This window comes from Callospermophilus lateralis, chromosome 3 (assembly GCF_048772815.1).
Source record: "Callospermophilus lateralis isolate mCalLat2 chromosome 3, mCalLat2.hap1, whole genome shotgun sequence".
Taxonomy (NCBI): Eukaryota; Metazoa; Chordata; class Mammalia; order Rodentia; family Sciuridae; genus Callospermophilus; species Callospermophilus lateralis.
In genome coordinates, this window is record NC_135307.1 from 36628487 (window position 1) to 36644020 (window position 15534).

Consider the following 15534-nt stretch of genomic DNA (forward strand, 5'->3'; position numbering starts at 1 on the left):
CAGTCCAGAAGGAAAAAAGTTTTAGGACTTCATGATCACAGGAAAAATTTTTAATTAAAATTTAAATCATATGCTTTTTTGCAAAGAATGTGACAAATGGCCAATAAAAGACTTTCCAGCATAAAAACATTAAGATAAATTTTGTGGGGAATATAGAAAAGAAATATGATCTCTGATTTAATATCTTCTCACATGTTTTTAAAGTGGATAATGATGAGATATTTCATTACTGTAGTGTTTAGATTCCACTGGACACCTGTAAAAGAGTAATATAGGGCTGGCGATGTAATTCAGTTGTAGAGCACTTGCCTAGTATACATGAAGCCCTGGGTTCCATCCCCAGTACTGCAAGAAAAAGAAAAGTGATAGCTTTATTTTCAAATGTCAGCAGATAAAATACACTGGAAGCTATGTATGTCTTTTTCAACTATTCAGAATCACAAATGGAACATTTCATGTCCAACTTAAAAAATGTGTGAGGAGGTCTGTAGGTCTTCAAAATTCTTATAGTGTCTGAGCAAAGAGATATGAAGGCCACTCTGTTGAAGTTTGGGATTTTAGGATTTGGAAGGTACTTCACTGATTATCTAATCTATCTTGATCAATTTATAGATGAGGGCCCTGTGTACAGAGAAGGATTGGCAGATTTTCCCAAAGTCAAAGTCACTGTTAGGACACAATCTGGGGAACCTTTCTTGCTCATTTATTTCACTGCCTCATGGGCCTCTGCTGTGCTCTGAAAGCCCACCATCAGTTTTGAGGAATGAAGAAGGAAGACAAAAAAAGTGATCTTGAAATAGTTACTGAATAACAGGGACTTCTTGGGTCAGTTGCTCTCTTGCTGCTCCAGCCCAGTGGTGGGTTTAGGAGGCCCAGACTGGCAACCCTGAGGCTCAGGGTAATTGGTTGAGGACAAAACCTAAAGTTTTTATTTGTTTGTTTGATTTTGGTATTGGGGATTGAATCTAAGGGCACTCTACCACCATGCTAGATCTCCAGCCCTTTTTATTTTTTATTTAAGTTGCTGAGTCTGATCTCTAATTTAGGATCCTTCTGCCTCAACCTCCCAAATCACTGGGATTATAGGCTTGTACCACCACATCCAAATGAAACTAAAGATTTTGTTTATTTGTTTTGTTTGGGGTATCAGGGATTTAAACCAGGGGTGCTTTACCCCCACTGAGCTACATCCTCAACCCTTTTTTGAGTCAGGGTCTCACTTAATTGCTTAGAGCCTCGCTAAATTGCTGAAGCTGGCCTAAAATTTGCCATCCTCCTGCCTCAGCCTCCCTAGTCAGTAAGATTATAGGTATTCACTATCACAACTGAGTAAACCTAATGTTTTGAAGAATTGTCCAGACTGGGGATTTCTTTTTTTCTAGGGTCACCTGTGCCCCTGTGACCTGAGAATAAACCTCATCTTTGGGGTTCTGAGAGTCTAACCTGGGCTACTAATCATTTCACACAAGATGCCTTTCTCAGAACATTTGAATTTCTTCTGTTGGTCATTATCATAAACACAAATGGTGCCCCATCAGATGTGCTCCCTTGTGCATTCATTGCACAACCATTGGTTTGCACAGCAGCCCTGGGCTAAATTAACCCTTTAGAGCCCCCTCAGTCCAGGGGTCACAGTTCACTGAAGTGGACACCACAGTTGATAGGCTTTCTGCAACCTAAAGGGGACACTATTGTGCACACCCACCTTGCTTCCCAGAACCCCAGGAGGACTAGACCACACTGATAATAAGACAGACACAGATTTGTTTGAATGACTTTTAAAATTTGGTTAGTTTTAACTTCATGACCTCTTATTTCCCTGTGGAGTCGGGTACAGGGTAGAGGGATTTGGGATGACCAAACTAAGGCAGGCACACTCAAGCAGCTGTAGACATGACAGCCCTGAACAGTAGGCCTGGTCCCGAGACATGAATTAGAATGTAATTGGAGGGAGCTAAGGACACAGGGCTAATAGGAAAGGACTCAGGCTGCTGTCAGGACACACACTATCACACACCCGAGGCCAGGACCCTGCTGACGTGACAGCCCTTCACCCTGGCCCCTTACTACCCCCCGCCCCTCTCCCCCGCCTGCCAGCTGCCAACAGGGCTCTGCCCTGTGTCTGCCACACCTGTCACTGCCTGTCCTTGCCCCAGCGAGGAGGGGGGGCCATCAGCCCCTCCTCAGCTGCCCAGCAGAGCAGGCAGTTAGTGGGGAGGGGAGGGAACATGGAGCGGGGGCCGGTGGTGGGGGCAGGGCCGGGGGCTGGGACCCGAATCCGGGCACTGCTGGGCTGCCTGGTGAAGGTGCTCCTCTGGGTAGCCTCTGCCTTGCTGTACTTTGGAAGTGAACAGGCTGCCCGCCTTTTGGGAAGCCCCTGCTTACGGCGCCTCTACCATGCCTGGTTGGCAGCGGTGGTCATCTTTGGGCCCCTTTTACAGTTCCACGTCAACCCTCGGACTATCTTCGCCAGCCACGGCAACTTCTTCAACATGTGAGTCCACATAAGGGCATGGGACCCGGCTCCTTTCTCTAGGTTTCTGTTCTGCTGCCAGTCTGAACTCTAAAAATAGTACAGAAGGTTGAGGAGAAGGTCAGAGGGAGGGGGAGGGGGACAGTGTGGGGGTACAGGGTAGGGGCAGGAGTAGAACTGAAGAGGAAATGTGGACCCTAGAATGCTCAGTGGTCCTCTAAAGGGATAGTGACGTTTAAATGGCTGGGGGCTATAAAGGACATGGGCAGGAGAACCAGTGATGATGTGTAGAACTGGGGACAGACCAATGATGGGAACATTGACCAGGATGGGGAGGTGAGGTGGGGGGAGGGGTCTCAGTAGCCTTCTCTCTTCTCTGCCCACAGCAAGTTTGTGAATTCAGCCTGGGGCTGGACATGCACCTTCCTGGGGGGCTTTGTGCTGCTGGTGGTGTTCCTGGCTACACGGAGAGTGGCAGTGACTGCCAGGCACCTGAGCAGACTGGTGGTGGGGGCAGCAGTGTGGAGGGGGGCCGGCCGGGCCTTCCTGCTCATCGAAGACCTGACTGGTTCCTGCTTCGAGCCTCTGCCCCAGGGCCTGCTGCTTCACGAGCTACCTGACCGCCGCAGCTGCCTGGCTGCAGGCCACCAGTGGCGGGGCTACACCGTCTCTTCCCACACTTTCCTGCTCACCTTCTGCTGCCTGCTTATGGCTGAGGAAGCAGCAGTGTTTGCCAAGTACCTGGCCCATGGGCTGCCTGCTGGCACCCCCCTGCGCCTGGTCTTCCTGCTCAACGTGCTTCTGCTGGGCCTCTGGAACTTCTTGCTGCTCTGTACCGTCATCTATTTCCACCAGTACACTCACAAGGTGGTGGGTGCCGCAGTAGGCACCTTTGCCTGGTACCTTACCTATGGTAGCTGGTATCATCAGCCCTGGTCTCCAGGGAGCCCAGGCCATGGGCTTTTCCCTCACCCCCGCTCTAGCCGCAAGCATAACTGAAAGAAATAAAGGCACATCAGGCCTAGCTCTGTCTCCTCTCATTGTTCCTTTGGGTCCTGGTAAGGATAAGAAAGGGGTCTGAATAGTCACTGGGGCTCCTCAACTATTCCTTCTGTCATCAGCCTTGAATATCCTTCTTTGTACATGACCTCCATTCCTCCTCTGTCCTTTCAGTCTCCTGGTCTGCAGACTTCTGGCTCTCTGGGGCTGTGGTTTCAAGGGATGGTGCTGCAAAGGCAGATGATAGTGTCCTTAGGTGTGTATATCACCCTCCCTGAGTAGGTGCTTCTCTCCAGCCTAATTTATTTATTTTTTCTAATTTCTCCACTAAATCTCCTCTCCACTATCTTCAAGGGGCTGCCTCTCTGGGGACCCCATAAAGGAACACTTCCTATCTCTGTCTTCCTCATAGGGTATCTCTGTGCTCATTTATTTAACAATGTCTAAATGTCTATAAGTTTTTATATAAATTAATGCATTTAGTCCTCGCAACAACACTATCAGGTTGATTTAGTAGTGTTCCTCTTTCACAATTGCAGAAACCCAGGCACAGAGGCTAGGTAATTTGTTCACAGGTATTGAGGAGACAGGAATAGAAACCCAGGCAATACCGGTGCAATGGCTGTGCCCTAAACCAGGGATTAGCCAATTACTGCCCTCCTGTGGCCAGTTGTTGTATGGCCTGCGAACGAAAAGTGGTTTACTTCCGGCTCCCCCAACTCCCTGGGGATTGAACCCAGGGGCGCTCTACCACTGACCTATACACACCCTTTCATTTTTTATTTTAAGGCAGAGCTTTGCTAAGTTGCTGAGTCTGTCCTCAAATTTTTGATCCTCCTGCCTCATCCTCCCTAGCGGCTGAGATTGCAGTCATGTATGGCAGCATCTGATTTTTCCATTTTTAAGTGGCTAAAAAAAATCAAAGAATAACATTTCATGGCACATTTAAATTATATAAAACTATAATTCTAGTGTCCATAAATTTTTATTGGAACCTAGCCACACTAATTCATTTATATAGTCTGCTTTTGTGTTACAATGGCAGAATTGAGTAGTTGCTACAGACACAGTAAGGCCCAGAAAGCCTGAAATATTTACCATCTAATTTCTTACAGGGAAAAAAAAAAAAAAAAAAAGATTGCTTAGCCCTAGTTTAAACCACTACATTACCCTCTCTTAACCACACACAAACACACACACACACACACACACACACACACACCACAAACTGGCTAATATCAGAGATAAGTGCTATGAAGGCACTAGAACACTGATTTATAACAGAAGCTTGGAGAGAAGTACTTTATAAGGGATAATGAAGAAAGATCTCCTTGAAGAGGAAACAGCTGATCTGAGAATTGAATGTCAACATCCAAGGGAAGGGTGTTTGAGGCAAAGGGTTTCTCAAGGGCAAATTATCTGAGGCAAAAATGAACAAGAGGCCTTTGAAAGACAAATGAAAAACCCAAGTATTTGCAAGTGTAATGAATGAGGCGGAAAGAAATAGAAAATGAACTTGAAGGGGAGACAAGTGTCAGGTAGGGCCTTTGCATTTCATCTAGAGAGACACAAACCTGTTGCTCTGCAAGAGCAGGTCATAGAGGAATGGAGCCTGCAGCTCGGGTCCCGAGGGGAGCAGATAATGGCTTGAGTAGGCATGGTGTCAATGTCTGAATATGGATTGGTGGGACAGAGGATGCCCATGTAGCCAGGGGACCATACTGGAGAGGCTAGGGAAGAGATGCCAGGCTTTGTTCCATTTTAGAAAAAAAAAAAATGCAAGAATACCAAATAAGATTTATTGTTCCAGGCCGAGCAGGGGAAGAACAGAGCCGGTAGCAGAGGAAGGGAGATGGGAGGCCGGGCAGAGAGAGGCTGGAGGGGCGGAGGCAGAAGGCTGGCAGTGAGAGGCGGGTGGAGATACGAGACTGGAAGGCCAGCCTTGGGAGGCGGGAACCGGAGCTGGGCGGAGAGGCGGAGGAACCGGGAGGAAGCACTCCTTTTGGGCTCTAGGGGGAGCCCAGCTTCAGCTGCCTTCCTGCGCGGTCCGCCCCGCCCCACTCCCGGGCAGTCCCCGCCTCCTCCAGTCCTTCCACTCCCCAGTACCCAGGAAGGCCGTGCGGGTTGCGAGCGAGCGCTGCTTTCGCTTTCCCTTCCCGGTGCCCACTCCCGGCTCCTCGTGCGGCGCGAGGCCCCTCGCCCCGGCCATGGCCACACTCAGGGTCCAGCCTGAAGCCCAAGCCAAGGTGAGCGCCGCGGGTTGGAGCACTGGCCACTGGGGAGGCGTGGCTCGGAGACGCTGAGGGTTCCCCTGACCCGCCCCCGGCCCCTGGCCCGCTGCCCAGCCGCCACCTGTGTGGGGGCTACGTGCCCCAAGCACCTGAGCCCCGGGAGAGGCGAGGTGGCCATGCTTCAGCGGAGTGAGGTGAAGCAGAGAACAGGACAGGAGGGGAAGTCCACTGGCCCAGAACCCCGGGGCCACACACAATTGGGGCGCCAGACCTGCCCTTGCCACCGCGGTCTTTCCCTTAGAAAGGGCTTCAGATCTCATTCTGTGGGACACTCCATCCCAGCCCACTGACAGAGGGCTCTCTTCACACTCCTCCTCACACAACCCAGGCGACCCCAGGGCCTTTGCATTTCATCTAGAGAGATGCAAACCTGTCACCATTCACTGCCAGGAATGTTCTCATCCCCCAAATCCAGCTTCACAGGGATCCTCTTCACCCTCCCCATATCCAGGTCTGCAGAGATCCCCTCCTCCACCACTCCAGTCCACCCTCACAGGGACCCATCCCCCATCTTCAGGTGTCACTTTGGAGGGATCCACTCCATCTCTCACACAACTCTGTGCCCAAATACATTGGCCTTAAGCCACCTTTCTGAAGTGTTGCCTGTGCCCCACAGGTGGATGTGTTTCGTGAAGACCTGTGTACCAAGGTAAGACCTGCCCCATCAGCAACCCTTCTCTACCCAGCTCTTGCTGCTCAGCCATCCCTTGCTGGGCAGTGTCACCCCAGGCTCACTGCCTTGTAAAGGCATTTGAATCTGAACCCCATCCTCCTCCACCCCCACCTCAAACACAGACAGAGAACCTGCTCGGGAGCTATTTCCCCAAGAAGATTTCTGAGTTGGATGCATTTTTAAAGGTATCAGGGCAGGGAACTAGAGAGTGGGGGCCAAGAGGAGAGTCTGGTGGGCCTTGAGAGGGATATCCTCATCTCCAGTCTTCCTCCAACCCTGCACCCAGGAACCAGCTCTCAATGAAGCCAACCTGAGCAATTTGAAGGCCCCTTTGGACATCCCAGTGCCTGATCCAGTCAAGGACAAAGAGAAGGAGGATCGGAAGAAACAGCAGGAGGCAAGCTAGGAGACCTGGGAGGAGGGGCCTAACTATGGGGAAAATCATCAGCTTTAGTTCTGTCTCCAAAGAGCCCTTCTTTCCCTACAGAAGGAAGATAAGGATGAGAAGAAGAAAGGGGAAGATGAAGACAAAGGTACTTGAAATTTATGTAGTGAAAACCAGTTGGGTCCCAAGCTGCAGGAGCTCCTTCCGAAGGACTCCTTTCCACACAGGCTGCCATGTAACTGACCCCTTGCTCACTTTCTAGGTCCTCCCTGTGGCCCAGTGAACTGCAATGAGAAGATTGTGGTCCTCCTGCAACGTCTGAAACCTGAAATCAAGGATGTCATTGAGCAACTCAACCTGGTGAGCCCTCCCACTTCTACCTTCCTGCCTTCATGTGAAACCCTTTGTGCTCTTGGTCCAACAGTTAGGGCATGACACTTGCTAGGTCTCAGCAGGAAAAGACACAGCAAATGAAGGAGGCAAGGGAAGATGGGAACCTGGGATTGGATGTGAGCAGATGTGGTTTTGATGCTATTCCCTCCCTCCAGGTCACTACATGGTTGCAGCTACAGATACCTCGGATTGAGGATGGGAATAATTTTGGAGTGGCTGTCCAGGTAAGAGCATCACCCTACCCACAATCTTCCTGTATAACTTGTATATCTTTTCCCTACCACCCCACACATGCACAACCATGCTTTCTTTCCCTAGGAGAAGGTATTTGAGCTGATGACTAGCCTTCACACCAAGCTGGAAGGCTTCCACACTCAAATCTCTAAGTGAGTGACCAGCCACCTGCACCCCTGTACACACTCTGTTTGTTTGGGGAAATAGGCCTGGACTTTCTCCTTCTTCCACTCCATACATAATACTCCTATCCACAGGTATTTCTCTGAGCGTGGTGATGCAGTTACCAAAGCAGCTAAACAGCCTCATGTGGTAGGTGATATCCAGGTCAGGGTGCATGGAGGAAGTACACATTTCAAATCAGGTCTGACCCTGAGTTTCCACAGGGTGATTATCGGCAGCTGGTCCATGAGTTGGATGAAGCAGAGTACCGGGACATTCGGCTGATGGTCATGGAGATCCGCAACGCTTATGTGAGGGGGCAAGGGCTGGGCAGGGGTGGGCAGACCCCTTTCCTAGGCCATCTACTCCCTGACCTTGCAGGCTAAGTGTCAACAATGACAAAAGTTTGGCCTCTCCACAAGCTAGAAGTAGGGTACAGAACCATGTGACTGACCCTCACTCCTCTCTGGCTCTATAGGCTGTATTATATGACATCATCCTGAAGAACTTTGAGAAGCTCAAGAAGCCCCGAGGAGAAACAAAGGGAATGATCTATTGAGAGACTTCTCTCTCATTCTGTGATGAGTACAGCAGAGACCTTCCTGCTTTTTACCAGGGATTCCAGACTTTCCCTTACCTTCCTACCATTGAGATTTCTTCCTCACTTTGCCTCCCAGGCACAATAAATATAGTCATACTGTTGCCCACCAGCCCAAGTCTCTTTATTGGATCCTGAACCCTCTGGTCCTAGCTCAGACATTTTCATTTGTGGAACCAACCCACTGGGTAATTTGGATGTTCAGCTGTTGGTTGGTCCAATCCTGCCGGATGTCATCAAGGTGGCAGTCAAAGTCCACAAGGTGTTGGTGGGCCCGGCCCTCTAGTAGTGCTCCCACCATTTGCCGTGACTCTTCCCAGTCCCTCCACATCACTCTGAAATAGAAAACCCCACTGAAGTCAAACATCAGGACAGTGGGGCCAGACACTGACTTAAGAGAAGGTGGGTTTTGAGAAGAAGAAAGACCAAGGACAGAGAAGGTCCAGGAACCTTGGGCTTCTAAGATGAGGTGGAGGGAGTGGGGCACTCACAAGTTCTTGTCCTTGGGGACCCAGCGGAGACCTTGGTTCTCTAGGACGATGACTGGAGGCACTCGAGGCTGAGGAACCAGTTTCTGATTATCCAACTGGGTGGACAAAGAAGGGCAGGTAAGAGTTTCAAGGATCTCCTTCCTGACTCTCTCCACCTCCCCATCTTGAAACCCAAGCCTCACCATAATAAGTACTGCATCAGGAAAGAATTCTGCAATTCGCCCAGCAATTTTCAAGGCCAGGGGCCCAGGGCTGTGTAGAGGGAAGATCAGAGTGAGCAGCCAACTGTGGGCAGACCCCATCCATTTGAGCTGGGCTTCCCAGGTCTCATAGATGTGGTCGTAGTTGTGGACTTTCCCTGTAGCTGGCCTGAGGGGGGTGGGCCTGCTGGATGCTTGATGAAGGATTGCTTGATGCTTGAGTGCTGTGGGAAATAGGTGCTCAGACACTGCTGGTGAGAGCAGAAATCAAAGGTGGTCTTTTGGAGGGTAATTTGGCATAAACCATCCAAATTGAAAGTGTAATATTTAGCATATGCTAACCAAGAGAGTCGATTTATAAAGAATTAACAGTAGTAGGGCTGGTGATATAGCTTAGTTGGTAGAGTACTTGCCTACTTGCTTCGCATGCACAAGGCCCTGGGTTCATTCCCCAGCACCACAAAAAAAAAGAAAGAAAGAAAAAAGAATTAACTGTAGTAATAGAAAAGTCTCAACATGGAGATAACCTCAATGTTTAAATAAATTATGGTATATCCATATTCATATACTATAGCTGTTGTGTTAAAGCAGATCTTGGTGTGGAGATCAAAAGATGTCAAATATTTATTAAGTGAGGGAGAAAGGCAAATTAGAAAACAGTATTTCTAACTTGATTTATATATGTGATATATATATAAACATATATAGTTACATATATCAAGGGGTTTTTTTCTAAGTTGCTGGTTAGGGTTCCTCTGTGTTCTTGCAGCACTTGGGTGACACCTCAGTTAAAGCAAGATCAGCCCCATCTTGTTGAAACACAGTTGTCCTTCCCACCCATGTGGCAGCCCCTCCAGGGAAGGTCTTATTTATCTTTATATCTCCTTACTCTACTATCCAGCATAGTGCCTGATGTACAGACCCTGCTCCTGAGCGTTTGATGAAAGAAAGATGGAATGAATGACATTAGTTCATTTACATCCCACCCACAATCTCCATAATCCTTTGCCTTCTACTTCTGACTACCCCACTCACCTCTGGTCATCCAGAGCTGCATTGGCATGGTAGTACCCAGCCACCACCAGACCGGCCTGTGTGCCCCACACGTCCACCTGTCGTGGGAAAGGAGCCATCAGTAACTAAACCATGCTGCTGGCTCTGTGGGTGCGCATTGCTGCCAAGGGGCTGGGCATGGACTTGAGCTAATGGTGTTAGGAGACTAGCCAGAGGGTCGGGGTTGGGGATATGTGCCCCGTAGTGACACCTGGTTGAGAGCGACCTCCAGCATGACGGACAAGGCCAGGTGGCTGTGGAAAAGGGGCACACAATCGGTGAGGCACAGACATTCTCCAGCCCGCGGCGCTGGCGCCAGCAATAGTCCATTGACCGCAGCGTGCGGGTACCGGGCCGCGTGCAGGCACATCTTCACGTAGGCCCGGGCCGAGATTTCCACCTCCCCCATGACAAGCGGGACCTGCTGGGACGCAGTAAACCGGATTAGTGTGATTTCTCCACCCCGCGCAGGCGAGCTTGGCCTTTCCCGGTGCCCTATCACTTAGATTTGACCGTGATGATGACACGTCTGGAAGGCAGCCGACGGACTCAGGGAGATCTAGGTCGGGAGCCCGCCCCCAGCGTGGCGGAGAAGGCGGTGGCGATCGCATCCCGCCACGCCAAGCTCCTCCTTTCGGCCCCCAGCGACAGGCTCAGGTCCGCGCTGGCTCCTAGAAGTACACGCTTGAGTCCCGCCCAAGTTCCGCTCTTTGATAGGTCTAGAGGATCTCATTTTGTCCAATCAACGACCGCGCTCTAGTCTTGCCCCGCCCTTGCCTCGGGCGAGGAGGAAGTAATGCGCAGAAGTGAAAGAAAGGAAACCACGCGCTTCTTGGTTGGGCTACCCGACTTTTGCTCTTGATTGCTGGTTGGCTCTGCGGATTACCTGTTATCTCTCCAATGATCCCCTCAGAACTAGCTGGGTGCCTGCAATCAGGCAACAGAGGATCTTTGAAGGTGGGGAAAAAGCCGACTCCCTTGCTCCTATTATAAATGAGATATATAAAGACGTAGATATAGATGGACTTCCAAACTGTCAAATGCTATGGAGCATTCTTATTCCATATTTTAAAACGGAACAAGGGGTCTAGGGTTGTGGCTTAAAGGTAGAGCGCTTGCCTAGCATGCGTGAGGCACTGAGTTTGATCCTCAGCACCACATAAAAATTGATAGTGTCCACCTATAACTAAAATATAAACATAAAAAAAAAAAAAAACCGGGACAAGGCCCTAGATTAAAGAACAGTCCTATAGAGTTTATAGCAAAGATCACAGCAGAGGACCCTTGTCTCTACCACCTTTTCAGAGCTGAATACCAAAAGGCAATTACAAAGAAAGCAAATAGCTGAAATCGAGTAAAAGAGACCAAAAAAAAAAAAAAAAAACTTTACAAATCATTGTTCTCATAATGATCTGTGATACATTAACTTTATCACAATGGCTTTGAAGGACTTTCCCCCTCTGCCAGCCCTTAAGAAGTTCAGCTATTCGCCCTTAATCCTCCCAGGGAAACAACATTCTCTTTCCAGGCTTGCTATGAGCTAAGGATTTTCATTTGGTTTGTATTTCTGGACCTCAGCCACATAGCTTTCCCATCTATCTAAAACTTGATTATTTCTGTAAGAGCTCTGTTCAGATGTGTTTTTATCATGAAACATAAGACCACTAGATGGAAATAACTCTGTGATACTCCAAAATGTGGATTATCTGCATGGCATATAACAATTTCCACCCTGTTCTTTAAGAAGACCTCTTAAGAAGAAAATGAGCACTTAATTCATTTTTGTCTTCCTGGTACTTTTTCCCATTCCCACCACATTCACCTCAGCACTCAATGAATGTGCTTCAAATCAATGATACACCACAGATAATCACACAGTATAGGTCATTTATTTTCCATCTCAGTACATAGATGGTTTCTCTTCACCCTTTGGGTTGACAATTTTCTCTAGGTTGCTGCTGATGATATGATAAAGCTCAGCCTGCAGGAAGGGCAGAAAAGCAGGAGTTAGGTTCTTAGCCTCCAGCACCACCCCATCCATCCACCTCCCTTAGGAGTCTATTCCACACTCACATAGAAGGCCCTGAGGTCCAGAACCATGGCCCTGAGCTCCCCATAGGCTGCCTCATCTCGCTCATGCACTAAGGCCCGGTAATCCATCTAGGATACAGGAGGCAAAGCTGAGTCAATCCCATGGGAGGCTGGATTATCAGTTTGGTTTCCTCATATAGGGAATAGGTAAATTGAAGATAAGCTCCTACTCAGCACCAAGGAAGGGTATCCCATAGGATAAGGCAGAAGAAAATGTCATGGTTGTGGAAGCCCAAACTAGGCAATGCTTTTTCTTTTTCTTTCTTCTGTAATTTTTTCTTAAATTTTTAGGGGACAGGGTTTTTTTCTTTGTTAATTTTTGTAATTACTTTTTTTGAGAAATATTTTTGGTTTAATATTCTCCACATTGGGAAAGTCATGAAGAAGACCTCTTCCCACCCACCTCCAGTCCCACCCATAGTCAGTCAGCTAAAAGACTGGTGGGCTATGCACTCACTACATGGGTCTCCTTGGAGGCCTTGGCCACAGCATCCCCACGTTCTGAGAAGTACCTGTCACAAGCAAAGGATATAACACAGATTGTGTTCAGGGAGATATATTCAAATTCCCTTCCCAGAATCTCCCATCACCCTGATAGGACTGCCTAGCTTTGGCAGTCCCAAATGAATGTCCTTGCAGCCTTTCATGCAGCAGCCCTCACTTGGAAATGGTTGTCTGAAAGGCTTCCACTTTCGTCTTCACAGCATTCACCCTCTCCAGCACCTTCTCCTGTGGTGACATGGGAGGCAAAGAGAATACTTCATCTCCTATCTCCTTCATTAGCTCCCTTTCCACCTAATTCATGCATAACTCCTATGTCTCCCAAGTTTCCTTTCTGTGTCCTCAGTCACCCTTTTCTTACCTGGATTGCCACCCCAAAATCATTTCCATCCTCAATCTTAGGGATCAGATGCTGGATCCAAGTGATCACCTACATTAAGAGGAAGAATCATTCAACAAACCTACTGGGTTCTTATGCCACTTTCTAATAACAGCTCTATTTAATTGAGCACTGATTATATGCCAGGCTTTGTGCTATAAATTATTTATTTCACTTAATTTTTAATTGTCACGTGCATATTTGTGTGTGTGTGTGTGTGTGTGTGTGTGTGTGTGTTTTGCAATACTGTGGATACAACCTAAGGGCACGCTACTACTGAGGTATATCCCCAGCCCTTTTTACTTTTTATTTTTGAGAGAGAATTTTGTTAAGTGACCAAGGGTGGCCTCTATCTTGTGATTATTCTGTCTCAACCTCCCTAGGAGTCACTATGTCTGGCCCAACTTATATATTCTTATTGTAGTCATTTAACAATAAAATACCAGAGTCACAGAATGTCTCCCCTGCCCCCCCTGCCGAGTTACAGAATGTCTAAGTGACTTAGGGTTATCAACTTGGTAAGTGAGAAAATAAGGATTTGAACCCAGATTCCCTCTAGGATCCACACCTTTAAACCAATTCACTCTATTCCATCATCTCCACTGTGTACCTGATACAGCAGTACAATATGAGGTTATAGAGTGGATATAGCAGTCTCAGATTTCAAGAGTGCTACTGTAATAGCAAAGGTCTAACAGAATTAGAACAAAGGGGATCTAAACCCAAAGCACAGAAGGAAGTTTCTTTGTTTGGGACAAGGTCTCTGGATGAAGGCCTTGCATCTCTGAAGGAGATATTTATTTTCTCTTCCCACTTCTCCCAGTTCCCAGGCTTACCAGAATACATTTCTCTTTGAGAGTCCAGACTTCTGGCTTAACTAGACCAAGCAGGGCCAGGACCTTCTCATTCCCGGGGAGAAATCCACACTTGGGTACTGTGAGAAAGAAGGGATTTGGGCCCTTTCTCCTCTAGTAGTCAGTGTGTCATTTCCCCTTCCCTGATCACCCCTTCCTCCATTACCTTCTTTCTTCTCCTGCTTATCTGTTTCCATCTAAGGCAAGAACGGGGTAAAGAAGCTTTCCTTAGAAAAGTCATGAAGGCCAAAAGGCTATCAGCTCAGTTGGGTTTATAGTCTAAACCCTGTACCCCGGGTGCCTCACCTCATCATCCTTAGGTGGGGGGTCTGGGATGGGTATGTCCAGAGGGGCCCGGAGGGAGGTCAGGTCAGCCACATTGAGGGAGTCCTCCTGCACAGAGTTCAGTGTCAGTGCTGCCCAGCCTCTTCCCTTCACCCTAAGTCATAGCCTTCCCTCTACACACTCCATTTGCCCTTTGCTTTGCAATCTGGGCTCAGGCCTTACACACCATTCTGATACTCTCAATCCACAACTCACAATTGTTCTCTGTGCGCTGAACCCAGTTGATAGTTAAAGAGGGTGTGCAGAAAGGAGAGGCCACAGGATGGGGCAGAAGGGACCCACACTACTCACGTGCAAAAGCTGACTCAGGTACATGATTTTCTGTGGCAAGAATCTGTAGAGGAACTCCTCAGCCTGTGGGTTACATTGCAAGTTTGGGGAACCATAGAAGACCATCAGTGAAATGTGTGAAAAGTGAAACTGGACAGGCCCTTGGAAATTACTGGGTTACAAATGAGGAAACTTAAGTCTTGGAAATGAAGGGACTTGCCCACGATTGTAAGTGTTAGAACCAAGTTTAGGACTGAGGTGTTCCTGCTTTGAGGGTCATGCCTTTCCCTCCCCATCAAAAGAGGGGAGGAAAGTGGGGGAAGAATTCTTAGAGGGTCAAATTAAAGGTAGAAATCAATAATTAGGAGTTCATCTTGGGTGTAGACTTGGTAAGGAAAGTAGGGACCAAGTCTAGGGTGGATTCGGGGTCACTGAGGGGTTGTGACACTCAAGTATTGCTCTAAGATTCTGGGCCAAATCACTTGAATTCAGAGACTTACCTCCTGGAAAAGATTTTGTCTGAAGACATCCACCTGCAGACAGCAGAACCCGGATGTTAGTTTAAGAGTTTTTCAGTTATCAAGAGTAAGATCCCAGCCCCAAAGGGTTGCCATCCAACTGTGGCTATGGCCTTTTCCACAAGCCAGTTTTCCTTGGAAGTCCCTGCTCCAGTACAGAAAGTGGTGAAAGGGCAGGAATCTGGAAATTACCGTACAGAAGTGAAAGCACTACAGACAGGTTGGGGGAGTTCTCTGGCATGGCCTCGGTCCCCTAGAGCACCCAGCTTGGCCTCCATTAGAAGGGTTCCCCGTCCCCGTCCTGGTTTCCGGTTCCCCATTACCTGTTTTCGGGCCTCCCCACTCAGGCGCACCCCACAAGGCTTGGCCATGTTGCTCCAGTTGCCAAATCTTCGATCTCCGGGACTCTAGCCCCGGCTTTCGCTTTCACTCCCTGTGTCCAGGCCCGCCCCCCTCAGTCCCGCCCCCTTTCGGCTTACCCCCTCCCACACACACACCCTCTGTCGGGCTGCAAAAAGTAGGTAGTCCCTCAGCCATTCCCAGCCAGTTGCCACTAGGAGGGGCGGTGCTGTCTGGGTCGCAAACCCAGAGGCTGTCCAAGGGAGGGACTAGAGTAGGGGCGCG

At 48.6% G+C, this 15534-nt stretch overlaps 4 protein-coding genes across 5 annotated transcripts; 2 read left to right on the forward strand and 2 right to left on the reverse strand.

Moving 5' to 3' along the window:
* Positions 1 to 2213: 2213 nt before the first annotated feature.
* Positions 2214 to 3488, forward strand: Fitm1 (fat storage inducing transmembrane protein 1). The gene is made up of 2 exons (XM_076850050.1): positions 2214 to 2494; positions 2860 to 3488. The coding sequence occupies exons 1-2, from the start codon at positions 2229 to 2231 to the stop codon at positions 3470 to 3472; spliced, it is 879 nt and encodes a 292-aa protein (XP_076706165.1). The 5' UTR covers positions 2214 to 2228; the 3' UTR covers positions 3473 to 3488.
* Positions 3489 to 5527: 2039 nt separating this feature from the next.
* On the forward strand, positions 5528 to 8320 carry Psme1 (proteasome activator subunit 1). The gene is made up of 11 exons (XM_076848178.2): positions 5528 to 5718; positions 6380 to 6412; positions 6559 to 6621; positions 6723 to 6833; positions 6924 to 6969; positions 7084 to 7181; positions 7370 to 7438; positions 7533 to 7600; positions 7706 to 7760; positions 7835 to 7921; positions 8089 to 8320. The coding sequence occupies exons 1-11, from the start codon at positions 5680 to 5682 to the stop codon at positions 8167 to 8169; spliced, it is 750 nt and encodes a 249-aa protein (XP_076704293.1). The 5' UTR covers positions 5528 to 5679; the 3' UTR covers positions 8170 to 8320.
* Positions 8253 to 10525, reverse strand: Emc9 (ER membrane protein complex subunit 9). Of its 2 annotated transcripts, none has more exons than XM_076848180.1 (5): positions 10164 to 10525; positions 9935 to 10011; positions 8882 to 8951; positions 8700 to 8767; positions 8253 to 8543 (listed from the first exon to the last, which is right to left on the reverse strand). In XM_076848180.1, the coding sequence occupies exons 1-5, from the start codon at positions 10359 to 10361 to the stop codon at positions 8363 to 8365; spliced, it is 594 nt and encodes a 197-aa protein (XP_076704295.1). In that variant the 5' UTR covers positions 10362 to 10525; the 3' UTR covers positions 8253 to 8362. The 2 variants fall into 2 exon arrangements, with proteins under 2 accessions (XP_076704295.1, XP_076704294.1); XM_076848179.1 differs by having other exon boundaries at positions 8256 to 8543; positions 8700 to 8794.
* Positions 10526 to 11819: 1294 nt separating this feature from the next.
* Psme2 (proteasome activator subunit 2) lies at positions 11820 to 15361 on the reverse strand. The gene is made up of 11 exons (XM_076850057.1): positions 15234 to 15361; positions 14893 to 14925; positions 14414 to 14476; positions 14084 to 14170; positions 13944 to 13974; positions 13760 to 13857; positions 12906 to 12974; positions 12705 to 12772; positions 12501 to 12555; positions 12026 to 12112; positions 11820 to 11933 (listed from the first exon to the last, which is right to left on the reverse strand). The coding sequence occupies exons 1-11, from the start codon at positions 15279 to 15281 to the stop codon at positions 11853 to 11855; spliced, it is 720 nt and encodes a 239-aa protein (XP_076706172.1). The 5' UTR covers positions 15282 to 15361; the 3' UTR covers positions 11820 to 11852.
* Positions 15362 to 15534: the final 173 nt, after the last annotated feature.